The sequence below is a fragment of the Panthera leo genome, chromosome C1 (assembly GCF_018350215.1).
Source record: "Panthera leo isolate Ple1 chromosome C1, P.leo_Ple1_pat1.1, whole genome shotgun sequence".
NCBI lineage: Eukaryota > Metazoa > Chordata > Mammalia > Carnivora > Felidae > Panthera > Panthera leo.
In genome coordinates, this window is record NC_056686.1 from 16,161,719 (window position 1) to 16,188,255 (window position 26,537).

Here is a 26,537-nt window from a genome sequence, read left to right on the forward strand (position 1 = left end):
GTTTATCCTCTATATCAACTCTCAAGAAGGGTTCTGAGGCCTTGCTTGGCTCAGGCCAAGGCTTAAATAGCTGATTGTGGCTCGATGAAATGCAGGTATAGCCTCATGTGTTAAAGGGGGAGTCCAGACAGCATGCAGGTGGGTTTTTTCTGTGTGGCCATCAAACCAGTAGTTCAGACGGAAAGAGGGCCAGGAGGGTCCTCATATCTAGAATTCGTTAAGTAGTTGTCTGTTTTTCAGTGTCCTTCCCCACGTCTCTCTCCTCCCTTTTCTACAAAAGAAGTCACTTTCACAATTACAAGATAAAGAAATAATCATTTTATCGTGCATCAGACTATTTCATGGGGGTGTCACAATGGCAAGGGGCCTAGTATAAAAATTAGAGGATGGGGTATGGGCAGCAGAGGGGTAGCAGCATCCAGAGCTGGGGCTTATCTAGCCCTTGGCCTCAGAGGACATCACCTTTGCCTTGTGGAGACTAATGGAGAGAGTTTCGGGCAGGACTTGGATCCTCTGGCCAGCTTCCAGAGTGGGTGGGCTACGTAAGGCATGGGCTGGTTCCTCCTCTTTATTTGGGACAGTTGGGAGCTGGGTGTTTCCAAGGAAGCTCCATTTTCATGTAGCTGTGGGTCCCTTTGGCCTTTGGGGTGCTGGTGATGGTAGGACTGGGCAGAGGTTCCTAGATTCTAGTCTGCTTTACAGAGGCCATACCCTTCAGAACCCCAGGGTGGTCAGCTTTGAGAGAGCCCCCAGGCAGGTGGAAAGGTGAAGCCCTTGAGCGGACACAGACCCTCTCACTTTTTCCTGGGGCAGTATCCATAATACCAGCATCCAGCCTGGACCTTCCAGTCCTCTGGCTCTGAGGACAGGATTTGGGGGTTGGGGGCGAGTGACTCTGCCCTGTCTCTGGAGGGGGAGGGGTCTCCCATGCTTTCTTTGTCTGGGTCTGGCCTCTGCCAGTGAGGGATAGCATTTTCCCTGGCACTGAGCAGACAGCTGAACAGAGCCTGCCAGAGGAGCAGTGAGTCCAGCTGGGCCGCTGTGGGGACACTTAGTGGGCTCAGCTTTCATCCACATCAGAGCCTGCCGGCCCCAAGATTACCCCTCATTCCAGTGTGGCTGCAGCATCTCACTTGGTTTTGGTCTTCTTGGATGGACGTTGAGCAGAGAGTTTGGCTTGGGGCCAAGGGTGTTGACCCTTTCTTCGTGAGGAAGCCAGCACCAGGAGGCACAAACCACAAGGCCTGGAGGAGAGCTTCTACAGGCCGGAACCCATATTCTCAATCTGGGACTTTGAATTCAGACATGGAACCCTGGAACCAAGAGCTTAGGGTCTGAGAATCTCCAGCTGGGGATCCCAGAGCTCAAGATCTTGAACCAGGAGCCTGGGGCCCCATTAAGGGGGCAATTTGGAGACTGAGCTGACAGCGAGCTCCTATGGTGGTTGGGAGCCCACCTGAGAAGCAGCAGTGGGGTCAGGCCGAGTCTTGCTGTGTGCGTGTCCTGGTCACAGAAGTTTGGACTGTGCTCCTGCTGGTTTGGCTGGGGCGCAGGGCCAGGCCCAGGCTGCTGGTGATTCCTCTGGGGGGCTCTTCTTCAGTGCCCAGGGGACCTGGGGGCAGGGTCGCCTCAGCTGCGGACACCTCACTTCGCCAGCCTTCTAGCTGTCCATCTTCTGTGCCCTGGAGCCATGTGGCCGCTCGTCTAGCCTGTGGTCTGTGGCTTCTGCTACTTCCTGGCCCCACTTCCTCCCCAAGGAGACCTCCAGTTCCTGGGCCTTTGGGTAAGGCGCCCAGGAGGAACCTTGTCTGGAGGGCTCTTCTGGCTGTGCTTCTGATTAGCGTGCTCTGGGACCTGGCTGAGCAGTGCCCCCTCTGCTGTAAAAGGGGCACAAGCATCTCTGTCTTGTGCACCTCCCAGGACTGTTGTGATCGTCCTATGGGATGGCCCAGTACAGGGCTCAGACCATGGTATTTGCTCAGTAAATTTGGTTCAGTGAGTGAAATAATGGGTGGGACAAGGCTTTTCCACTGGCCGGTTCCTCTGCATGTGTGATGTCCATTCTTCGTCTCACAGACGAGTGGCACTGTGAGGAGACACGTCTAGAGGTGTCGCTGCAAAGGCCTGGCTGGGACCTCTGGTCCAAGATGGCAGCCGGTGCTCCTGTCTGGGAGCGACCAGGGAGTGGCGGCTTTGACTGGGGAGGCTGGGTGGGCTGGGCTCCAGGGTGGGACTAGCACCTTCTCTTGCCCTTGTCTCGCCTGCTCTTCCTGCCTGGAAGGTCCCACAGAGACTGAACCTCCGGCCGCCCATGGAGGGCCAAACGAACCCTTTGCCCTGGAGCTGGTATCTGCCCGTTCCCTTTCCAGGGGCTTGGGAGACCAGGCTGAAGCTGCCAGGGGCCGGTGTGTACGTGCAGGGGTGCAGCTTCCCTCGAGATGGCACTGATTTCCCCCTGCCATAGGGCCGCCTCCTTCCCTACATGGCAGGGTCAGTAGGCATGTGACCAACGCTCCTCATTCCCCAGCTTAAGTCTGTGAGTAGAAAAACAGATGCAGTTAACAACCGAGTGGTCAGCAGTGGCCACATGTGGACAGCCAGAGGCACGAGCGAGATCCCTTTGGTCAGTGGCGGCCACAAAGGCCCAGGCTTCGAGGAGGCCCTGGCTGGTGCCCTTGGGGCCGCCCGCCTGGTTTCAGCAATAAATAACAGGAGGACCCAAAAACCAAACCAAAACAAAAAGTACAGCCAGTATCCCTTGGGGTAGGTGCGGGGGCGCTGTTTAAATTACCGGCCTCCCTCGGGCCACGAGCTGGTTGCTGGCGCGGGGCTGACGCTGCCTGTCACCGGCACGTGTGCAGCTCCACCAGCCGCTGGCACTGCCGGCACTTGACGAAGCAGCACCAGTGGAATTTGCAGCTGCAGCGCTCGGCCAGCTCCACCTGGGCCGTGTGGAAGCCCCGGCCGCAGCACAGCAGCTCGCAGCCGTCGATGGCCTTGGACGTCTTGTTGCACGTGCGGCCCCTCGTGCCCAGCACGCCGCTGCGCACGTCCTGCTCGCAGAAGTCCGGGCTGGGCTCCAGATACACCAGGTCCTCATCCGTGTGCGGCTTGAACTGTGCGTTGCGCGGCACCAGCGCCCTGGAGGAGCCCACGCGGCGTGGCTCCACCTCGGTGGCGCCGTCGAACTTCTCTTTGAGTGCGTGGCCCACCTGGCGGAAGGGCGGCACGGCTCGCCAGCACGTCTTTACCTCACAGGAGCCCGACACCCCGTGGCACTTGCACTCCACCCGCATGTGTGTCAGGATAGCCTGCAGGGGGCGGGGAGGGGAGAGGGGCCATCAGGAGACGGCCGGCGGGGAGGCTGGGGCGGGGCCGGGGACGGGAGCACGGGCGCCCTGCTTCCGGAGTGAGCACCCGCCTTCGGCCAGGGTGGGCTGGTGGGCTGTGTTGGGGACGGTGGGAGACGTTGTCCCTGCCCTTGGGGCACTTGCAGTGACGGAGGAGAAACCTCCCGAAGGGCATCGTTCTGGAACTGCGTGGTGAGGGACACGATGGGGGGCAGGACGGGAGAGGTGCGTTGAGTCTGCAGGGGAACCTCGGGGAGCAGGAGCAGGAGCAGGAGCAGGCAGCCAGTATCATAGTTAACGCACACGATCTGTGCATCGACACGAGGTTCAGATCCTGGCTCTGCTGCTTATTAAGGGTGTGTGTGTGTGTCGTTCGCGCTTCTGTGACACCTGCTCACCTGTCTGCTCCCCCACCCGCCGCCCCGTACCCCTCCGGCCCACGCAAGTGCTGGTGGGAGCCTGCACAAATGTTCCCGAGTGGCGCGAGGGTGGGAGAGTGTTCCAGGTGCCCTGCCCAGCCCGCCCCCGCCCCGGTGGTGGTAGTGGCAGGAGAAGCGCCACCCTACCTTCCTGCCAGCCTCGTTGTTGTGGAGGTTCATGAGGGCGCGGCTGGATGAGGCCCCCTTGCTTCTCTCCCGCACGTCCACGAAGGACTGGGAGAAGGCCACGCCATAGGCGATATTGTCCGAGCATCCCGACCACTGGAAGCCTGTGCAGGGGGTGCACAGTGGCCGTGGTGAGTGAGGGCGGGGCGGGGGGGGGGAGCGGGGCGGGGGGGGGAGGGGCCCGCCCCGCCCTACCTCCCACACTTACCCTGCGGGCTGACTCCATGCACCGTCCGGTCACAGCCACACTTTTCCAACTCCCCGCTGCTGCATGCCCGCGTCACCGCGAAGGCCACACCTGCTGAAGAGATGGCGTACACGAAGGCCGCCTCCCGGGTCCCTGTGGGAGGCAGAGGGAGGGCAGGGCTGGGTCCCGGGGCTCCGCCCGGCTCCTTCCTTTGTCGTGGGGAGTGGTACCTGGGAGCCCCTCGAGGCAGGCCCGTGGAGACGGGGAGGCAGGCCTGCCCGACGGCTAGGAGGTACCCCGGCCGTGTGTGTGTGTTCTGCCCGGACCAGCCACCGAGTGCGCTTGCTGCGTCCCAGGCGCTGCTCGCCGTTGCACATGCGCCAATCGGCTCGTGTGCACAGCACCCGTGAGGTAAGGAGTCTACGGATGGATCAGCCGCCTCGTCCCGGGTCACACAACACATGGCTGAGCAGGCAGACAGTCCAGCCGCAGTGCCCCGACTGGACTGAGGACACCGTGGTCACAGCCTCTCTCCAGGGCGCGTGGTTAACATCATCAGGGGAGACAGGACAGGTGCACAGAGCTGAGCCGACTTACCGAGACTGCCAGGGCCCTGAAACAGCAGAGCCGGACCACCAGCCCAGGTCTGGCTTCTTTTAAAACCTGCATTCTATTCGTGCCTACCCCCCAGCTGCCCCCCGCGCCCCGAGGGGGTCCCCCTGCACTATCAACCCGCCCCAGCCCTTTCTGCTGAGGCCGTTTTGCTTCCTTCCACCCCTGTGACAGTAAATCGTAATAGTGACAGTCCCTACTGTTTACCAGGACCAGTGCTGAGGAGAGGATGCCCCCTGCTACTGGGGAGCCGTATTTGTGCCCATTTCACAGATGGTAAAGTGCGGCTTTGGGGAGAGGAAGCGATTTGTTCCCAGTCACCCAGCAAGGAGGTGACAGAACCAGGACTCAAACGCAGGTCCGTCTGCCTCTGCTGCCTGTTCTTCCCCTTCCGCCCCCTGACTTCTTAGCAGTCCTGTCTTGGTGCCTTTCCTCGCCCCCTGCCTGAATGGGTGTTTTTATCCTCCTAGGAACTGTGCCTCAGGGTGTAGCTGCTGCGGAGCCTCTTTCTGGGCCTGTGGGTGGTGCTGGTGGTGCGTGTAGTGCACGTGTGCGTGGCTCGCTGGGTGTGTGACCAGACAGGCCCTGCTCCTCTTCTGGGTTCTGTGAGGGCCTCTGTGTGCCCGTGACTGTCCTTCTGTCTCTTGCTGGAGTGTCTGTGTCCGCAGGAGTGGAGGGGGCAGGTTTTGGCCCCGTGGTTGGCAATTACCACCGTGACACCCAGGCCTGTGCTCTTGGCTGCCCCCGGGAGCAGTTGCCGTGGTCAGATGGAAACAATCACCTCCTCTGTGCCCACGTCTGTGGACAGGCAGCAGAAGCCGAGCGCTGGGGTGGGGGGCGGCTCAGGCCCCGGTGGCTCCGGACAACCTGTTCTGTGTTCCGCCCTTGAACTGGGGGTACCGCCCACCACCCACTCTCCACTGCCCACCCTCTGTCCTGGCTTGGCCATTCTGGGCCAGCGTCGGGGGCCTTGGCCGGAGCCACGGGACCTCGACGGCCTGAGGTGGAATCCTCTCCAAGTTAATCGAGGCTAATAGCAGGATCATGTTGGTTGGTTTTGTGCTGTGGCCGCCCAAAGAGGGACGACTTTAGTTTCTGGTATTTCTGGTATTTCCAGGCCTGAACCAGCACAGATCTTCGCCCCAAAGACCAAGGGGGAAGGGAAAGCGGAAGATAGGGCCAATGGGACTGGTAAGGTGGCCCCAGCGCTCGGCTGGGCTTGGTCCTTACTCCTGCTTCTCCGGACTCTCGGGCAGCCCCTGGTCCTCCCTGGATATCTGGGCTCCTCTCCTCCCCTGAGTGCTGGTAGCCCTGGTGTGCAAGGTTCCCTGTCAATTTGTTCAGGGAGACCTCTGCCTCATTCCCCAAACCACCATCCATTTACTGGGACTCCAGGTCCCCCTTGCCCCAGCCTTGGGTACAGGACCCTCTGTTTTCTCAGCTTGGGAGTGGGCCTGAAGGAAGAGATCGTGGAGGGAAAATCTTAAGAGCTAAAGCTTATAGAGAGCTCCCTCTGTGCTGGGCACTGACTAAGCACTTCACATAATTTATATACTCTTCACCCCAACCCTATGGAGAGGAGACTTTTCATCCTCTTTTTATAGACGAAGAAACTGAGGCACCGAGTAGTGAAGCAACTTGACCAACAATACCCAGTCAGGAAGTGGCTGAACTAGAATGTGAACTCAGGAAGTTTGGCTGCAGAGCTTTCAACCTTGACATTGTCCTCGTGGAGCCCAGAGCCTGCAGGAATACACCTGCAGTGGATCGCTTCCTACCTCCTGTGTGTGAAGCCAGGATGGGCTTTCTTGGGTCTACCCTAAATCTTAAGTTCTGTAGGACAAGTTCAGTCCCATTTGTGGGCTCCTTACTGGGAGATGGTGAGCGGTTGGCCTGTGCTCCACACCGGAGGCCCCAGAAGGCCTGGAGAATGTGGCCAAGCCGCCATGCCCCTAAGGCCCATAGCAGTGGCTCCAGCAGCCTTTTCTAACTGGCTCTGGGTCCCAGCCCTTTGACTCCAGGGCTGCGGCCCCTCCTTGCTCCTCTCCTCTGCCTGGCTGTCCAGGCTGGAGCCTTGCTCACTAGCGGGGCACCTGGCAGAGACTGCCATGACAGAAAGGGACTGTGGCGTTCCTGCAAGCCTAGCAGAGGGAGATCCCCACATGTCATAGAAGATAGCTGCCCCCTGGTCGGGGCGGGGGCGGGGGTGGGGAGGGGAGGGTTGCCTGTTCCAGCTGCAGCAGGGAGACAGATCTGGCTTTGTCCTCCTGGGACATCAGAGCTGGTGGTAAGGCAGACCCCTCGGTGCCAGTAGCTGCCCTGCAACCTGCTTGCTTCCATGAAGCCATTTGCCACACCCCACACCCAGCTCCTTTCTTCCTCCTCCCCGGGCTCCAGCGTGTGGAGCGGAAGTGGCTCTGCTGGGTCCCACCTCAGTGCCATCTTTTCAAGGTGCCAGGGCTGCCTGGGGTTGGGAATTCAGAGGGGTCCTGTGGACCCAGTAATAGCTCCCCTTTCTGAGGACCTACTAAGTGCCAGGGCCTTTCCAAGTGCTGTCTATGGCTCACAACAAATGGGGCACCCAGCTCTCTCCAGTTCTGTTCTGGAGGAAGGAGTGAGGCCCTGGGGTCCAGGTCCCTCAGCCGGTCAGCGGCTCAGCGGGAACCAGAACCGAAGCCTGGGTGAGTCAAAGCCTGTACTCTTCTGAGCACGTCATGTGCGATGCCCCCCGCCCCCCCTGCCCCAATGTGGGAAGGAAGGACATTCGAGTAGGAAGAAGTGTTTGGAGAAGAAGCCGTGGATGCCGAGTTGGGCTTAAAAGAAGCCATGGACATAGTGGCCTCTGGGCACCAGGCTGGGGTCCTGGTGGGAGGGCCATTCGAGCATAACTCACGTGTTTCCAAAGCAGACCCAGGGAGGGAGTCCTGGGAGGTGGGGCAGGACAGGCCCTGGTCTTTGAGAAAGACACTGCCCTGTGCTCTCCCGTTCCCTGCCCCCAGCCTGCCCTCCCAGTTTCCTTTGTTCTCTTAGCTACAAAAGCTCACCTTTTCTTGAAACCACCTCTAGGAAGCCTCTTTGGATTTAAGAGATGATGTAGCACAGAGGAAAGAGTAAATTAAGACTCTTACTAGTGGCGTGACTGTCCTCTCTGAGCCTCATTATCCCAACTCTAACAAGGGCAGGATAGCGCTGCCCAGACAGGCCAGACCCCACACTTCTCCCACATTTCCTGCCCTCTGTCTTGGACCTCCCAGGGCTCCTGGTGCTCTCACTGGCCTGCCTGCCCCCAGGATCAGAATCAGGCTGCAGGTGGTTTTATCATCTAAGTGTCTTGCTTGTTTGCCTGGCCAGGCTGTCCCCATACTTCTCCTTTGCCCCCTAGCACCCAGCATAGGGCAGTGCACAGAGCAGCCCTTGGAGACAGGGATGGGTATTGGGAGAGTCTGGATGCTCAGGCAGCAGGACTGAGATCTGTTCCTTGCCCTGCTACTTCCTAGATGTGTGATTTCAATTTTCTTGTCCATAGAACGGGGCTGATGAAAGCACTGACCTCAACAGGTGGTTATGGGAACCTAATGAGGTAAAATACAGAACATGCTTAGTCTAGTCCCTGGCACATAATGGGCACTTGAGACATATTTTGTGATTATTGTCGTGATGAATGCCATTTTATTCATTTGTGAACAGGGATCATTAGGGCGCTTACACCCTGAAGGCCAGGCAGTCAACTGTGTGTTTGCCATTGGGCTAAAAGCTTCCTTAGGGCAGAGACACTTCCTCCCTTGCTTGCTCCCTCACCAAACATTTATTGATCACCCACTGCAAGCCCCGTCCTATGCTACACTCCAGGGAAAACGAGGTGGATTTGTCCTTAAGGAACTCCCAGTGGCGGAAAGTCCTCTGGGAACCCAGCCCAGCCCCGCTATAACTTAATCTGAGGGCACCTAAAGGCTGGCCTGGAGGTCACCCAGAAAGAAGGCATGTTCTCACCTTCCCTGGGCTCAGCACGATGCCAGTATGGAGGATCAAGGTGAGAAGACAGGTTTTGGTAAGTCACAGCCTAGGACTGAAAAGTGTTTACTTCTTAACTCTAGTCTGATGTTACAGTCAGTAAGGTGTCTGGATGATGTTAGACACGCAGAGGTTGGGAAGGTGGGCCTGGGTTTGAGTCTTCACTTTGCTTCGGCCAGTGCACCCCATCACCTCGCAACCATGGCAGCCAGAGGCTGGAGGGCCTCAAGGTTCATTGAGTCCCCTCTCCCTTGGTCAGGGTCACAGAATGAGATGCGGGGAGGTAGGCAGAGGCACGGCATTGCCCACAGAAGGAGGGAAGAGGAGAAGAGGAGTTTGCGTTGCTTTGTCCACCTCTCCCTGCCATGCTTGGGCCAGCCTGCTCTGAGACCCCAGTGTATCCCGTTCATGGCGACCTTGAACCCTGGCCAGACTCTGTGGCTTTCCCTCCCGTCCTCAAACCTTTTTTATCCATTCAGCACATATTTATCAGTGGCCTACTATGTGCAGGTGCTTACTCTAGACTCTGGGACAAAACAGTGACTAAAACGTACAGAGGCCATCCCACACCTGGCCGTAATGCCTCCTCGGCCAAATACTGCCACCTGCCCTCGTTCCCGGCCACCCCGGATGCTAATTTCCCCAGGTTTCTGGTGGATTTTTAGCCTGGAGCGCACAGTTTGGCCCTCACTTACACGGTCCTCATTGCTCACCATTATTTTACCACCCATCTCGCCTCAGTAGGCCAGGAGCAGGGTGGAGGTGGTGGGGTGCTGGGGTGCAGAGTTGGAGGCTGCGAGACCTCAGCAATGTCTGCCTGTGGGGCTCGAGTGCCATCTAGCCCTTCAGAGGCATCATCTCTGAATCCTGATGGAAATCCCAGGAGGTTGGTCCTGAGACTGCCCCCACTTTATGAGGCTAGGAGAGGGAACAGACCCTGCCTGAGATCTCAGGGCCAAGAGTTGGCAGGTCCCGGAGCTGGGTGTGTGTCACCACCCTCTGCTTGCTGGACCTCCCTTCTTGGCAGTAGAGTGGGGGCACGCCACACATTCAAGAGTTGTCATGAGGGCAATCTGAGGCAAGACGGCACACAGGCGGCCGTCAGCAAAGGGTTTCCTTTTCTTCTCCAAGTATGGCTTGGCTCCTGGGCCTCTGCCATGTCTGAGGCCATGACCCCAGCCAGGCAGCTGATGAATGTGGGCACCAAATCAAGCTCACCCTTGCCATCACCCCAAAAGCTGGTGGCCACCAAAGAGGCCTGCCCAGACTGGCTGCTGCTGTTGTAGCTGTCCCCAGTGACAGCAGCTGGTGATGAGGATGGCTTTTCTTGGTCGGGGTGGACACTCAGGGCTGCCACCCCCCGTGTCACGGGACCTTCGTGAGGGGCCCTATAAGGTAAGCACACATGCTGATCTCACTGACAGGTGCCACTCGGAGTGATGCCACTCCTCCAAGGTCACGCCTGCCCATGCTTCCCCTGCAGGTGCCTCCTCTTGTGCAGTGGAGACAAATTAAGACCTTTCCAAGAGGACTCTTACCAGGGAAGAACATGAGAAATACAAGAGTGAGGATATAGATGAATAGGAAGAGATCAGACTCCTCCAGACACCCCTGATGTCTGCCTGGTGTGTGGGTGCCTTGACTCCGCCTCGAGGGGGTTGGACGCTCAGCCAAGCCACTCAGACTTTAGTCTGGAGCAGATTTCCGCATTCCCAGTAGGATTCCCAGTGTTTCCCCAAACTTGCTGAGCCAGGGATGAGCCCTCCCTTGGTTCCTGCTGCAAACACAGGTGAGGAAGGCACTTTTCCATGGGGTTCTTCACTGGCTTCAGGCCAGCACCGCACCCATGCCTCCCTTTCTTTGCCCTTTTGAGTCCTTGCCCTGACTTGCTTTCTGTCATTGGATGACATCCATTGACTGTGTCCTCCATGCCAGGCTCTGCCATGTGCTGGGAAACAGGTAAAGGAGACATCACCTCGCCTCAGAACAGTTCAAGTTTAGGAAAGTGGTGGGGTGGGGTGAGGGAACAGGCATTACAGTTTAGTCTAAAAGTTGTAATGAAAGCTGTGTGAACACAGATGGTTTAGACGTGTGCATATGTGTGTGTCTGTATGTCTGTGTTAAGGGAGAGGGAGAGAGAGATTGAGATAGAGAAATTGATAAGGCAGATGGGTTAAAATGTAAACAGTTGCTGAATCTAGGTAAAGAGCATTATGGGAATTCCTCATAGGAAAAACCAAGCTCGTACATACAGGGAACAGATTGGTTGGTTGCCAAAGGTGGGGGAGGGGGTGGGGAAGTAAGTGAAATGGGTGAAGGGGGTCAAAAGGTACAAACCTCCAGTTACAAAATAAGTAAGGCACGAGGATGTAATGTACAGCATGGTGACTATGGTTAAGAATACTGTGTTGCATATTTGAAAGTTGCTAAGAGAGTAGATCTTAAAAATTCTCATAAGAAAAGGAAGGTGGACCTATGTGTAGTGATGAGTGCTAATCAGACCTACTGGGATGATCATTTCGTAATATATACACATGTGGAGTCATTATGTTGTACACCTGAAATGAATATAATGTTGTATGTGAGTTATACCTCAATAAGAAAAGAAAAGTAGCTGACTGAATAAATCCATCACCTGGAGATGAAAACAATGTTTTGTAACTTGCCTGTAGGTTTGAAATTAGATCAAAACGAAAAAAATACAGGGGCGCCCGGGTGGCTTAGTTGGCTGAGCGTCTGACTTTCGATTCCGGATCAGGTCATGAGGTTGGTGAGTTCGAGCCCTGTGTCGGGGTCTGTTCTATCAGCGCTGAGCCTGCTTGGGCTTCTCTCTGTCCCTCTCTCTTTGCTGCTCCCCCACTCATGCTCTCTCTGTCTCTCTCAAAAAATAAATAAACTTAAAAAAAATTACAAAAATATTGGCACAAAAACAGACACTCAGATCAATGGAACAGAATAGAGAACCCAGAAATGGACCCACAAACGTATGGCTGACTAATCTTTGACAAAGCAGGAAAGAATATCCAATGGAATAAAGACAGTCTCTTCAGCAAGTGGTGCTGGGAAAACTGGACAGCGACATGCAGAAGAATGAACCTGGACCACTTTTTTACACCAGACACAAAAATAAACTCAAAATGGATGAAAGACCTCAATGTAAGATAGGAAGCCATCAAAATCCTCGAGGAAAAAGCAGGCAAAAACCTCTTTGACCTTGGCCACAGCAACTTCTTACTCAACACGTCTTCGGAGGCAAGGAAAACAAAAGCAAAAATGAACTACTGGGACCTCATCAAAATAAAAAGCTTCTGCACAGTGAAGGAAACAATCAGCAAAGCTAAAAGGCAAACGATGGAATGGGAGATGTTTGCAAATGACATATCAGATAAGGGGTTAGTATCCAAAATCTATAAAGAACTTATCAAACTCAACACCCAAAAAACAAATAATCCAGTGAAGAAATGGGCAAAAGACATGAATAGACACTTCTCCAAAGAAGACATCCAGATGGCCAACCAACACATGAAAAAATGCTCAGCATCACTCATCGTCAAGGAAATACAAATCAAAACCACCATGAGCTATGCTCTTACACCTGTCAGAATGGCTAACATAAACAACTCAGGCAACAACAGATGTTGGCGAGGGTGCGGAGAAAGAGGATTTCCTTTGCACTGCTGGTGGGAATGCAAACTGGTGCAGCCACTCTGGAAAACAGTATGGAGGTTCCTCAAAAAATTAAAAATGGAACTACTCTATGACCCAGCAATTGCACTACTAGGCATTTATCCAAGGGATACAGGTACGCTGTTTTGAAGGGGCACATGCACCCCCATGTTTATAGCAGCGCTATCAACAATAGCCAAAGTATGGAAAGACCCCAAACGTCCATCGATGGATGAATGGATAAAGAAGATGTGGTATATACATACAATGGAGTATTACTCGGCAATCAAAAAGAATGAAATCTTGCCATTTGCAACTACGTGGATGGAACTGGAGGGCATTATGCTAAGTGAAATTAGTCAGAGAAAGACAAATATCATATGACTTCACTCATATGAGGACTTTAAGAGACAAAACAGATGAACATAAGGGAAGGGAAACAAAAATAATATAAAAACAGGGAGGGGGACAAAAGAGAAGAGACTCATAAATATGGAGAACAAACTGAGGGTTGCTGGAGGGGTTGTGGGAGGGGGGATGGGCTAAATGGGTAAGGGGCACTAAGGAATCCAGTCCTGAAATCATTGTTGCACTAAAAGCTAACTAACTTTGGGGCGCCTGGGTGGCGCAGTCGGTTAAGCGTCCGACTTCAGCCAGGTCACGATCTCGCGGTCCGTGAGTTCGAGCCCCGCGTCAGGCTCTGGGCTGATGGCTCGGAGCCTGGAGCCTGTTTCCGATTCTGTGTCTCCCTCTCTCTCTGCCCCTCCCCCGTTCATGCTCTGTCTCTCTCTGTCCCAAAAATAAATAAAAAATGTTGGAAAAAAAAAAAAGCTAACTAACTTGGATGGAAATTTAAAAAATAAATAAATTAAAAATAAATAAAACATTACAAAATAATTTAAACATTACAAAAACAAACGAACAAGACACAAAAAAGCCCCCAGCACAAGCAAAAAGCTTCAGAGGAAAAAGCAACCACTGGTTTGTGGGAGCTGGGACAATGCCGGGTGGAGAAAGAGGGGTGAATATTTGGGGTGGAGGAAACAGCATGTACAAAAGCACGGGGCTGTGAAAGAGCCTGACATTCTGCTGATCTGTCCACCACTGCGCCTAAAACACCAAACACCTACTGCATGCAAGGACCTTCCTGTGCTTGGGGTCTGCCGTTCGAGCCTAGAATTCGGGGCTCCTCAGACAGCAGGTCCCAGAGCCTTGGCAGTGCACCATCGACCAAGGATATTCTCTGCTACCAGGCCACTCACTAGGTCTCTGCTGCTTCTCCAGAGCAGCGATATTTAGCAATGCCAAGCACGACGGTGCTTTTCGGCCTCTGCCAGCTCCCAGGAGAATTGCTTCCAAATTTCTATCACAGTTGGTTTCCAACAACATCCAAACGGTTTGCCACAAGCCCGGCAGCCCTCGCTGTCCAGGACCACAGGTGCCAAGACAAAGGTTGGCCCAGGCAATGCCCTCCTGCTGCCTAGCGAGTCAAAGGGCCCTGTCGACTGGTAGCAGCTCCGGAGTGTCAGTTTCAAGCTCAGGAAGTAGAAAAAGAGGCAGCTGGTTTAGAGCACTTCCTCGAGGGCAGTGGCTTGACCCAGTGACCTCTCAAGGAGCCTTCCAGTTGCATGGAACGTTCTCTGCCCTGCCCACCTTCCTCTGGCTTAATGCCTTCTCAGATTTCTCATCTCCGCAGAGGGCCTAACTCAGGAAAGCTTTCTCCGAGCACCCGGCCCTGGCCAGGGGAGGAGTCCGCCCTTGTGCTCCCAAGCCTCCTGTGTTCCCCCCATCACAGCATTCTCTCACTGTGGCTGAGAGCAAGACCCTGGAGCTGGATTGCATGGGCTCAAGCCCTGGCTCTGCCACTTGCCAGCTCTGTGACGTTGGGTGAGTTGCTTAACCTCCACGTGCCTCAGTTTCTTCATTTGCAACATGGAACCTTATCTCCATGGCCAGATGAGTTAGCATTTACTGAAAACAGTGTCTGGTCCCTAGTTTGTGCTATTGGTGTGTAAGCTACTGCCCCTCCTGGGCTTGCCCTGATGCCAGGAGGACAGAAGCGGGGTCTGCTCTTTCCTGGTCTCAGAGCAGGACGTGCTGAGGCTCCCCACATGGCTCATCAAGGATACAGACGAATGAGGTGGGCTCCCTCAGGAGGCCTAGTGTTCGGGTAAAAACAGCATGGGGCTGGGGGTCTGGGCCAATCCATCCTTTCCCCTGCCTGAGCCTCAGTTACTTCCTCTGTAAAATGGGGACAGCAGCTCGGGGACCAAAACACTGCAGACCGTAGAGTGTTGCCCCGCACAGAGAACAGCACCCCTCTGCTGGCCCTGCCCCCCCCCCAACGCCCGTTCTGGCCCCTCTGCCCGCCTCCATCGGCGTCCTCGTGACCGTCTGGCAGCGTGCTGGTTTAGCCCGGTAAGTGACAGACGGCTCTGGCCACTCATGAGCGCGTGGCTCCCCTGCCAAGGCAGTGCTCTCCCCCTGCCCCGCACCTCCCGCGAGCCCCTCCCTCACCTTGAGTCACCACCTTGCCGAAGACAGGCAGGGAGTCGAGCGTGGAGCAGTTCCAGCGCCGGTTCCGGAACTGGTACTGGCACTCCTCGATGGCGAGCTGAGCACCTCGGCGCACCGAGTCCATCACCTCAAGGTTCCGCTTGCACATCTGCACCTGCCTCTGGATCAGGCCCTTGAGCTTCTCGCACGTCTCCTCCTCCGAGATGCTCCCCACGGAGGACAGCTTGGCCAGGTACCTGGGGAGAAGGCGGCGGGGTGGAGTGTGGTGCGGCGATCCCTCCCCCTCTCTCTGCTGCCGGGACGAGGCTGTGCCCAGCCCAGGTCCCTGGGAGCTGACTCATCCCGGTGGTGGCTCGTGGCTGAGCCTTCTCTCTGGATCCAGCGACAGGCCCTCTTGCCTGGCTTTTGGGACCAGTGGGGGAAGTGCCGTCTCATCATAAGAAGGCTTCCGCCCCGGCCAAAGCAGGCCAAAGCACTGAGAGGGATGCTGACGGGGCCCCCACGGGACCCCTCCTGGCCCAGGGTGGCCCCTGCACCAGCGTCTGTACCCCGATGTTACGCCAGACTTGGCCCCTGGGCTCTGACCCCTTCACGTCCCTCTAGCTGGGACGCTAGAACCGCTGCACTCGTGTCTCTTTCCCCACCCCCAGGCGAGGACCCCAGTGAACGAAGCCCGCGTTCTGGCTGCAAGGCCCAGACCCTCACTGCCAGCCACATCCCGGGGCACCAGACGGAGACCAGCATCAACTGCAGCTGGGGGACTCGAGATGATGAGTGTGTGGATGGTGGCAGGGGAGGAGGGCTTAAAAACAGAGTGTGCCGTGCTCTTCCCTCAGCCCCTGGGGTTTTTGTGGCTTGACGATGGGGCAACAATGCTGGTTCCATCTCATAGAATTATGGTGGGATCACAAGCTAGATACCTTATGTCAGGGAGCTCTGGGACCCGGCCTTTGGGGAGAAGGGGCTCTAAAGTGTCTACTCCAGGGGAGGACAGGAGGGAGTGCTGCTGTTCATTGGACACCCACTACGTGTCATGCACGGTGGCAGTCACTATATTCTGCTGCACCCTTGCCTCCCATCTATGAGGTGGTAATTGTTATGCCCATTTTATGGATTCCAAAATGAAGGCTAAGAGGGTGACACAGATAGCAAGTGCCAGAGCTGAGCTTCAAACCCCTTCAAACCCTGTGGGTCTTCCCCCTGCCTGTCCTCCTCCATGGCAAGTTGAGGGGCAAGTTGAGGCTCTGTGTCACCTAAGGACAGACACTGTGATCGGGACCAGGAGGCCAGAGAGCCGGAAGCAAGACACATGAATGCTCACCAGGATGGGAGCAGAGCTAGGGAAAGGCCCTGTCAGGAAGAAGTGGTCCCTCCCAAGGGACAGAGGTGTGCGTTGCCTGAACACCTACTGAGTGCCAGGTATGTTTCAGATAGGTGAAGTGACTGGCTCAGGGTCACCTGGCTTGTCTAGTTTGGAGGCAGATCTACTAGTTTGGAGCCCAGGTCCGCATAACCCCATGACTGTGTTCTAAGCGTTGCCCCTCAGCCTGCACCCCCCCCTCCCCTCTAGCATCCTTGGCCAGGGCCAAGTGAACATAGTAGGTGCACAAGGGGGAGCTGAGTGCTGGGAGGAGAGCTGAGTGGTAACTCTGAAGGCCTCCTCTCCCTTTCCTTGCCCTCACTTCCCACCTGTTTGGTGGGACATGATCTGCTCCCCTCCCAGGGCAGGGCTGGCAGGGGCTGCCTTCCAGGTCCTTGGAGGAGCAACAGAGTACAGAGTATCGCAGACTTCCAGAATGCTCCCTGACAGAGAGTCTGGTCCATTATCCAGGTGAGCAGAGTGAGGGAAAGGGGCCTTCCCACCATCTCCCAGGAGGAAACTCAGAGCCTGGCTCTACCCTTAGTCTCGGTCACACAACAGGGGCTCGAAACAATGACAGCGAGTATCCCGCTGCCCCCGACTCTATAGTGAGCCAGTCCCCCACCAGGAGCTTGGCCAGCCACCCTGGTCTGGGGGAGCTTTCTAGGCATGGAGGTGGAGATGCTTGGAGGTGATGAAGCCGCACAAATTTCTTGTCCATAGAAGGATCAAGGGGGAAGGCCCACTCCATGGGACTCAGTTTTCTCATCTGTAACGTGGGGAAGTTACCACTGGTTCTGGCTAAGTCAAGGAACTGTGGTCAGAGCAAAAGGGGGTCCTGTGTGTGAAAGGTGGGCTGACAAGGGGTCTGAGGCAGTAGGGCAGGAACTTGCCATTTGTTTGCCGATGAAGTAAAGGAATAAATGATGAGCAAAGAAGTACACAGAAAGCCCTCTTGAAATATGGGACATTTTTATGACTACAGTAATAAGCACAGTTAGCTTTCATGCAGCTTAGGACCAGGCTAAGCACTTCCCTTACATTGTTGCATTTATCCTCCCAGCAAAGCCAACGGACCCCTGTTTTATAGAGGAGGAAACGGAGGCACAGACCTGTTACGTAGTTTGCCTTGTGTGCAAGGTCATCCAGCTCGTGAGAGGTGGAGCAGGGACTTGAACCCGGTTTTGCCCAACTTCAAAGCCTCTGAAGTGGATACAATGCTGTTTTAAGTGGCTCGAGGACTAGAACTGGCCCCAGCAGGCAGGAGCTGCTGGGAGCCAGGTTCGCTCAACCTAAGGACGCTGGTCAAGGTGGAGACGACGGGCTGCCTACCGGTCGCCGAGTTCTCCTCCCCCGGAGGTGTGTGAGCAGCAGGTGGGTTCTGTGTGTCAGGCATGGGGGCTGGCCCAGAGGAACGGTTCTCGAATCTGGCTGAGCATCGAAATGTTTGTGGAGTTTGTTGAAAGTGCAGGTGCCAGGGCCCTCGCTCCAGGCGGGGCTGGGTGGGCATCTGGGCTTTTGGCACATCCCAGGAGCAGCTGTGAAGCCAGACTGGCCCTGGAGGGCACTTCAGGGGAAGCTCTTGGCCAACCACAGGGGATGTTTCCTTCTATGCCCGAGGGAGATCTGATTCTGGGACCCACTTTCCGCCTCACGGCTGCATCAGCCCCCCCCACCCCCCGCCCCCCACCTCCTGGTTGTGGAGCTTGAGTCTAGCTGTCTTTATCTAGAAATGGAGATAATGGTTCCTATCCCAGAGGGCTGCTGTGAGAAATTAAGGTGATTTGATGTGGTTGGTGCTGCCGGCTCTTAGCCGGGCCCACGGGAGGTGTGCTGTAGCTGCGAGGATCCCCCCAACTTCCCTGGCAGCACACGGGTGAGTAGAAGGTGGGTGGTCTTGGGCTGAGGCATCCAACCTTCCCTTCCTCTCCCCACATTCCTTGCTTCCTGGAGGACCCCCCTGTCTTCTCTGCCAGGTCCTGCCTCAGGGATGCAGAGACTAGCAGCGTCGGGGCAGGAGCCTGAGACTCCCAGAGGGGAGACAAGGGTGGGAAGGTGGTGGAGGGGCAAGGGCAGGGTGCATCTGGAGGGGGAGGGGACACACTGGCTCCTCAGCCCTGTCTGGGTGCTCCCCTTGCCTGGGCCAGGTCCCCTATGGATGGCCCTGGTCCCACCTGGTGCTCTTGGCCTGCAGGGGGCGCCAAGAGCCCAGCTACTGGCTGTGGGCCAGGTCCATGTTTGGGAGGCCACCGGTGAGGGGACAAGGAGTAGGGCCTCAAGTTGAATCCTTTCCTGCTCAGACCCAGACCTGGCCTCTTGAATAAGGGTGGGGTCCCCTATTCCCTGAAGGGCATGGGGGCACAGAGCTGGCCCCTGTTCCCTTTGCATCCAGCCGATGGGCCAGGTCAGGCTGTACAGGCTCCAGGCTCCTGGTGGAGGGAGGTGTTCAAGGGCAGCGCTTCTCTGGGTAGGGAATGCCGGCTGGGGAGGCCTGGCTGAGCTACCAGCCCACAGTGTGACCTTGGGCAAGTCCCTGCCTACCCGGAGCTTGGGTCCTCGTGGGGACACTAAACTGGTGGGTCTGTGAGGCCTTTCCCTCTGTCAGAGTGACAGTCCCTCTTCTACAGATGGGGATGGAGGTGTCCAAGCCTCAAAGGCCTCAGGACCCCCTGCATTGAATGAGAAATAAAGTAGACCAGGGAAGCCCCCCACCCCTCTCCCCTAGGCTAGACTCAGTGAGGGGAGGCAGCCTGAAATAACTGTCCTACGGCTTTAGGGGCAGGCTGCTGGGTGGCCATGGCCATGAGTCACTGGGACAGCTTCCAGGAAGAAGCTGAGAACCCTCTTCCGCTGAGGAGTGTGCCTGTCCCCCCCCTCCCCACGGCTGGCACCAGTGCCACCCCCCAGCCCCTGCCTTCATCTGGCTCAACAGCTGTCCCCTTCCATGCAGGAGACACAGCTCCACCCCACCTCGATTCTCCTGGGTCCCAGAATCTTGCCTGGGAAGGCCTGGCTGCCAGGACTGGATGTGCAGCTGGGAACAGGGCGGAGAGAGTTGGGACCCCGGGCATCACAGGCCCTTGCCTTCACAGCCCGCTTGTTCTGGTGCCCAGCCTCATTTTACAGAGGAGCAAACTGAGGCCCCAAGACATGGAGGGACTCACCCAAAGTCACACAGCCAGTGAGTGAGTGGCTGGGAGCTCTGTGTCTCCCGTACCCCAGTTGTAGATCTGCCTTGTTTGACAGCCTTGGGGGCTGACACTACCCTCAGTGTCGTGTCTGGCCCATGGCCTCCTCAGGGCCCGGCACAGGTTGTGGCACATAGAAGGTGCTCAATAAATGCCTACAGCATGATGGAGGGCTCTGTCCCCCTCGGCTCACCTCTTGGCAGAGTCGTCAGGGTAGGGAAGAGCAGAGGTGAGGGAGTAAAATGGGGGCTGTCTTTGCCTTTGAGGGCTGGAGGCTGTGAGAGGCTAGAACCCAACTTTTTCTGGGGGCCTCAGGAATCCCCTCTCTGCACCCTAAGGTGGCTCAGCCTTTTCCCCGGAGACATGTGTGCCACTTGATGACCCTGGAGCTGGGCCGGGCCCAAATGTTGGCTGCACAAGCCATTTCTGGGGGGCACAGAGAGTCCGGGAGTGATCGGTATTGGCTGCCGCTGGGCTAGGCTGGCCAGGCCCGTGGAGGGCCTCAACCATCTCTGCTCCTTCTCTCGTTCTGGTCGCCTTGCCCCAGTTTAGGCTTCTTCCTGCCACTGCTGAGTACAGGCTTAGCAATTTGCCACCTGCTGCTCCAGCCACCCAGGACTCTAGCCACAGCCCCGCCATCGATCAGGTTACCCCAGCAGCCCGGGCTGCCCCGGCTGCCGCTGCCAGCCAGCTCGTGCCCCCATCTTCTCCAACGGGGGCTGCGGGTCCCACAGGCCCCTCCCAGGAGGCCCTCCCCGCCGGCCCGTGCCGAAGCCTGCGAGGCTGGAGGGCCCTGGCCCTGCCAGGGAGATCAGATCCTCTCGGCCACCTGCTGTTTTCATTAGAAACTAAAATTAGCTGGGCTTGTCCCAAGCTTTTCCAGGTTTGCTTGCTTTTTAAAAAAAATATACAAATTCCTAGAGAAAAATCCGCACCTCTGCGCCTCCTCTCAGCTCTTACTCTGCGCGTCAAGAGGAGAGGAGACGGGAAATAGCTGGAGCGTTTGGGAGGCCAAGCAGATCAGTGTCGTGGGTCCTGGCCCCGCGGGTATCCAGGTGGGGGCTGGGACGCCAGCCCAGGCCTCTCTGCCCCCTCCCTCTGGCCTCCCTGCCTGCCTGGGCCACATTTAGAGCCTCCTCAGGAGTGGCAGTGCCTGGGACACCAGGGAGGAAGGAGGCCAAGCAGGCGGGAGGAGGAGCCGGAAGGAGCCGGAGTGCCTGCCGAACAGTGAGCCGCCTGGGGAGACACGGCCGCGTGAAGGCAAGCATGCCACGGGACCCACCCAGGACCACGTTCTCTCCGGGGGTGGCCAGCACCTGGCTCCCCGGGTCCCCATCACGCCCCTCAGCTGTTCTCGGGCCTCCGGATGTTTCTGCACCCACGGTCTCCGAATCCCGAGGCCCTGTCCTGGAGACCTATCGTTTCGCACGGCCCACAGGGTGGCACAGTGTGCGAGAGAGATGGCAGACTGGGTCAGAATCCCAGCTCTGTGTTCCCGGAGGCAAGTTAGCGAGCATCTCTGAACCTCAGTGTCTTCATCTGTAGAATGGGGAGAATAATAGTTCTCACCTCAAGAGACGTCAACGGATTAAATGTTCACATAGTAGCCACTGCTCCCCGGTTGGCAACATTACCAAGTCCTATTGATCATCACTGTGGTCATTAAGGTGTTTACCGTCATCACCTTCATCATCACTGCCACCTCAAAGCCCCCGCGCAGTCCCTCGAGCTGGGCCCTCTGCTGGACCGCAGAACAGTCCTGTTCACTGGTCTTCTTTTGCTCGGCTCTTTTAGACGGGGGTTCACCAGCCTGAGGGAAGGACACACCCCCACTGGGAAGGGTGGACACTTCGGCCTCCATCCCCACCGCAGAGCTTGGACACAGCTTGCTCCGATGGAGCACGCAGAGCTGAAGGATGCTTGCCGGTGACCTGGGCCCACTGGTCGGACCCTCCAGGGACCAGGGGTCCAACAGGTGGGACAGAAGTGGGTGCTTTAGGAGATCAGAGGCTGGGGCACCGCGGTGAGGGGGCTAGGGACAGTGGGGTCCAGTGCAGGCTCAGTGTGCCTGGGGGACTTGGGAGCCCTTTGCGGGACAAGATTGACAGGAAGGGAGGCACCTCATGTCCCCTGTCACCTGTGCTCTTCAAACAACAGCCACATGCTTTAATATATCCTTAGTGCAGCCACGCAGGGTTGGCCAGGATGGTATCATCCCCCTCCATTTTACAGATGAGGTTCCGGGAGGCATGTGTTCAAAGCCATGCAGCCAGTCAGGGCTGGGCAGCATTTGAACACAGGTCATTCTGGCTCCTAAGCCTGGGTTGGTGGATCAGGCTCCAAAGATGGAGTAGGGTAGTGACAATGATTTGAGGAAGGTGGCTTCATTCTTCCATTGCTGAGTCCTTCTGCGGTCCCAGGGCTTTTGGGGACCACAGCAAAGGCGTCTGCTCTGCTTTTAGGAACAAAGGATACTGGGGAGGGAAGTGTCTCAGTCACTAGGCAGCCTGGACGGCTTCTGGGGCCATGGAAGGGGCTGCTGCTACTGGCCTGAAAGTCCTGGAGGGGCAGCCAGTAAGGAGGGGCCAGCCTTGGAGACACAGTGGTTGTAGGGGTGGTGGGCACAGCCTCCCCTCCACCTTCTCCCCGGCCTTGGCAGAACTCTGGAGTCCTCAGTGCCCAGGTCAAGTTCTCTTTGTCCCAAGTGCCTTTCCTCAGTTTGGGGGGGGGGGGGATGATGGCCTTTCCTGGAGCCCAAGCCCCTACTCCTGTACCTCAGGGCACTATTCCCCCTCCTCCTGTCTCCTGGGACCCCTCGCTTCCTTTGCTGTCCAACCTCAGAAGCCTCAGCAGCCCCCGTTTTTGTCTTTTCACTTCCCAGTTTCCATTGCTTTCCCACACCTGGTAGCCCAGCTCCTACATTTCATTCCTGAGGGCTTCCTGAGTGGGAGCCCCCCTCCCACTCACCATCTCACAGTATTTGTTCCTGGGGAGCCGGTGGCTGACTCAGGGCCGGCAAGTAGCCACTCAGACCTTAGCTGGATGGCCCCAGAGCTGCACCAGAAGGTAGGAATTTTCCTTCTCTCCGCAGGGCAGGTGTGATTGTGGGGGTGAGTGGGCATCAAAGTTAGGGCACTTCCTGACCTTGCCTTGCCTCCTGTTTGCCAGAAGAGAGCTTCTCCCTTGCAGAGACCCACCCGACGCTTGTCCCCCGAGTGCCTCTCTCGCCTTTGTAGCCACTGAAGCATTCATCCTGTCTAGCTCGGCGGAGGGAGCCCAGGGGGTGGGAGCGAGGAGGGGTGGCTGAAACCCCAGCTGAGCTGCCCAGGGCAGGAGCTGGCTTCCTAGAGTGGGGCTCATGCTCTGGTGGCTCCAGGTTGCTAGTGAGTTCCTTGGCTTTGGCAGATCCCTTCTGAAGGCACCGTTTCCAGGAGAGCCTGTGGCCAAACCTGCGCCCCCATCCCAACAAGGCAGCTAGGACAACTTTGGTTCCTTCCTCGCTCCAGTCGCTCATAACCTCCCATAGAGGATGACAGGCTAGGGTGTGGGGCTGCAGGGAAAGTCCTGGGAAGATAGTCAGGAGACCTGGGATGCAGTTCCACCTCTATCAGTAAGGTGCTCTGTGGCCCCAAGAGCCCACCGCAGTGCCTGGTGGGGCGAGTCTTGACAAGCAAGCATTTGCCATGACTGAATGGGGCTTTCCAGGCATGCCCCTGCTTGGAGATTCAGGGTCCCTGCAAGGGTTGAACCGGTAATCTCCCGGGACCCTTCAAATTCTGATGGCCGTGACTTAGCCCTCGATTCCCTGGCGTGCCAGGACTGCCAGGACCCCGACTCGAGAGGAATGCCCTGCTGTTACCAGCCCTTGAGGAAGAGTTCCTGGAACCCAGCCTTGCCATGATAGGTCCCGTGTGTGAACAGAGTGAGAAATAGGGTCTGAAAGAACCATCCAGGAGTCACAGCAGGAAGAGGCCCCTGGAGTCTCAGCAGAAATTTCCCGCTGCTTCTAATGGGCCTCTCCAAAGTTCCCTTGTGAGCTGTGAGCTGCTAGCTGTTGGGAGGTTCCTTCCCTCCTTGAGCACATGCCTCCCTCCTCCTACCCACCTTCCTCCCCTCTCTGCTTAGACCAGGTCCCCTCCACGGTGGGGTTCATGACTTGGTCAGGGGAACTTTTAGAACGTAGTTTGGTTTAAAGTGCCAGGAGATGGGGGAGGTGGGGAGGGGCTTGGATGGGGAAAGGGGGAGCTGGTGGGGGTCACAGCAGGGAGCGAGCCTTCCCCTGGGTTTGGCTGGATCACAGAAGACGCAGTTCAGGACTCAGAGATAAAACCTGGCAACTCCTGAGGCCATCTGGACCGCAACCATGGGGTCGCGGCTTTGCCTTCCAGCTGAGTTTGCTGAGCAAACGGCAGCGGCTCTGGCAAGCTGGTTTGCAGTGGGGGTGACTAGAGGGGCCAGAGGGGTAGCTGTCACCCCCGTCCGTGGCTCCCTGGCCAACCCTGTGCCCAGTTGGCTCAGGCCAAGCCCTTCTTCCCAGAGGGAAGAACAAGAAAAGGAGGCTTGGTGTAAATGCTCAGCTTTGCAAACGCACCCACAGGGCCCGAGTTGGGCGAGTTTCAACAGGTTTGGGGAACACTGTCTTGTCAGATGCTTGCTGAGTTGCTCAATTGCTAATCCCAGGCTGAGGGAAGAAAGTCAAGCCATAGCAGACAGCTGGGTGATGACTGCCGCCTGAGTAAACCCCTCAGGCAGAGCCTGGTCTCTAGGCCCTGCCACGGAGGGTGAGGGGGAGAAAGTGCTTAGGCAGGATCTGGGCGGGGGGGGGGGGTGCACCCTGGCAGGGGAGCTGCGGGGGCCAGAGTAGCAGATCTGCTGGGTGACAGACAGCCACACTCCCTGACACTCACGTTGGCCCATCTTAGCATCACCTGAGACTCAGGGGGTTACAGTGGAGCTTCCCTCCTACTCGAGGTCTCTAAGATCGGGCACCATTTGACAAAAACTTACAGCCCTCTGGAGCGAACAAGCCTTTCCCCTTTTCACCCATCGGATATTGATTGAGCACCTAAGCACACTTGACATTCAGGTTTTATAACCTCGTAGAAGTACAAAGCCACCCTACTGGACTGTAGTTACATACAGTACGAAACTGTCCTATAGGCATGGGGATAAAAACCAGGAGATGGGGACATGCGAGAGCACGTCAAGCTCAAGTCCTGATTCTGATTTGCAGAATGTCCTTGGGGGAAGCAGCTGCACCTCTGGGCCTCTGAAGCGAGATTGAAAAGAGTACAGACCCCTTGTTCCAAAAGTGGGAAGGGAGAGGTTACATGGTTCTAATAGGGTCACGGGTGTGAAAGTGCTTTCATAAACCACTGATCCTCAATGGGGGGTAATCTTTCCCCCCAAGGGGACATTTGGCCATGTCTAGAGCACCTGGGGATATGCTACTGGCATCTAGTAGGAGAAGCCAGGGATGCTGCTGAACATCATACAACGCACAAGACAGGCCCAAAATATCCACGGTGCAGTTTGGGAAATCCTGGCATAAACTATAAAGGGCTGTGGATGCGTGAGTGATTGATCGGACGCCCAGAGTCAGGGGAGGAGCACCAAGGAGGGGGGTTTACTATCTAGAAGGGAGGGAGGGATCCTTTATAGCTGGGGATCGGGAGGCTCTTCCTGGGGGAGATGTGCCACACACCTTCACCTGTGGGACTGGCTCTGCCCACACCTGGCCCAGCAAGTTGCACCCAGAGTGTCAGGCCTCAGTCTGCTCATGTCAAGGAGATCACCGCCTGTGGCCCCCCTCTTGCTGGGCAAATAGGCACACGGGAGCTTGGACCAGAGATGCACACCTGTGGGGAGTCAGATGCAGTGAGGGTGAGATGCTTCCCCCAGCCGCCCTGAAGGGCGCTCCCAGACACAACTCCTCTGGCCACCAGGATTTGCCTGTGAGCCGGGCCGGACCTCCCTGGCTTTGTGAGGCTCTTGCAGGAGCCCTGGTTGAAGAGCAGGGAGGTGGCAGCCGATGATCCTACCTGTGTGACCCGTGTAAGAGCAGTAAGACCCGACAGAGCAGTCTGGGGTAAACAGGGCTTGCGAGCAGCAGGCTGAAGGCTCATTCTCTCCATCGTCCCTATAAACAAGGACACGACTCCCCCATCGCACCAACAGCCGCCCTCCACCTCCAGCAGCAGCCATGCCGGCCATTCCCAGCGCGAGCGTGCCTGGCACTGCGCTCGTGCTATGTGCACGAGCTCACACTTGCCTCACTACCGTCCAAGAGTGGGTGCCACTTATATACAGACGAGGAACTTGAGGTTAAGTAACCTGTCTGTCGTCACTCAGCCGGTCAGCGGCGGACCTGGGATGGACCTGCGAGCTGTCTTGGAGACCTGGTTCTTAGCCACTCTGTTGGACTATTTCTGAGTGTGGAACGGCCCCCCCACCCTCATCTGGTGGGCCTCTGCTGGGGCCCCAGCCCGGTGCACCACTGCCCTTTCTTCAGGAAATCCACAATAACGAAGCCCTCGCCAAGCTATTCCCTGACTCTTCCTAGTACTTTCATTTGGAGTTCAGAGCTATCCGCCGAGGACTGTGGCCCAGAGGGCAGGAGAGGCCCACCCAGAACCAGCCAGCTTGGGAGGCAGAGCCGGGACTGGAACCCCGGACTCAACTCCCAGCACGCCCAGTGTCAGAGGGAACTTTCAGGGCCATTTCTGAGCCCATCTTTCAGAGACAGAGCCAGGCCTTTCACCGACGGACTGTTTTCATCTATCCATCCCTCCCTCGGTGGTAGGAGCTGCCACAAGCTGCCGGCTCGCCCGGGGTGCCAGACATGAGTCTGATCGGCAGCTTTCAGCTTCTCTGGGCTTGCCCGGGCCTCAGGCTGGGGAGCCCTCCCAGCTCCAGGCTCCGTCCTGCCCGACAGCTGCACGCAGTGGGACACCTGGCCTCCCCGGCAGGCCGCCGCCCTTCTGAGACAACAGACAGCATCGTCTCTTGCAACCGGCCAGCCAGCCGATCCTGGACTAAAGC

The 26,537-nt window shown here is 56.9% G+C and overlaps 1 protein-coding gene across 1 annotated transcript; it reads right to left on the minus strand.

Annotated features, from left to right (window-relative positions):
* Nucleotides 1-303: 303 nt before the first annotated feature.
* On the minus strand, nt 304-21,357 carry WNT4 (Wnt family member 4). The gene is made up of 5 exons (XM_042953603.1): nt 21,131-21,357; nt 14,949-15,184; nt 4,164-4,295; nt 3,917-4,059; nt 304-3,311 (listed from the first exon to the last, which is right to left on the minus strand). Exons 1-5 carry the CDS (start codon nt 21,355-21,357, stop codon nt 2,844-2,846), a joined length of 1,206 nt encoding a protein of 401 aa, XP_042809537.1. The 3' UTR covers nt 304-2,843.
* Nucleotides 21,358-26,537: the final 5,180 nt, after the last annotated feature.

Coding starts and splice junctions, on each gene's coding strand:
- WNT4 (XM_042953603.1), bottom strand. CDS start 21,357: ATGGAGGCCGAAGTGTCCACCCTTCCCAGTGGGGGTGTGTCCTTCCCT. Junction 15,185..21,130: donor GTGATGATCAATAGGACTTG/GTAATGTTGCCA, acceptor CCTTCTCCCCAG/GTACCTGGCCAAGCTGTCCT. Junction 4,060..4,163: donor GCATGGAGTCAGCCCGCAGG/GTAAGTGTGGGA, acceptor CCCCCTGCACAG/GCTTCCAGTGGTCGGGATGC.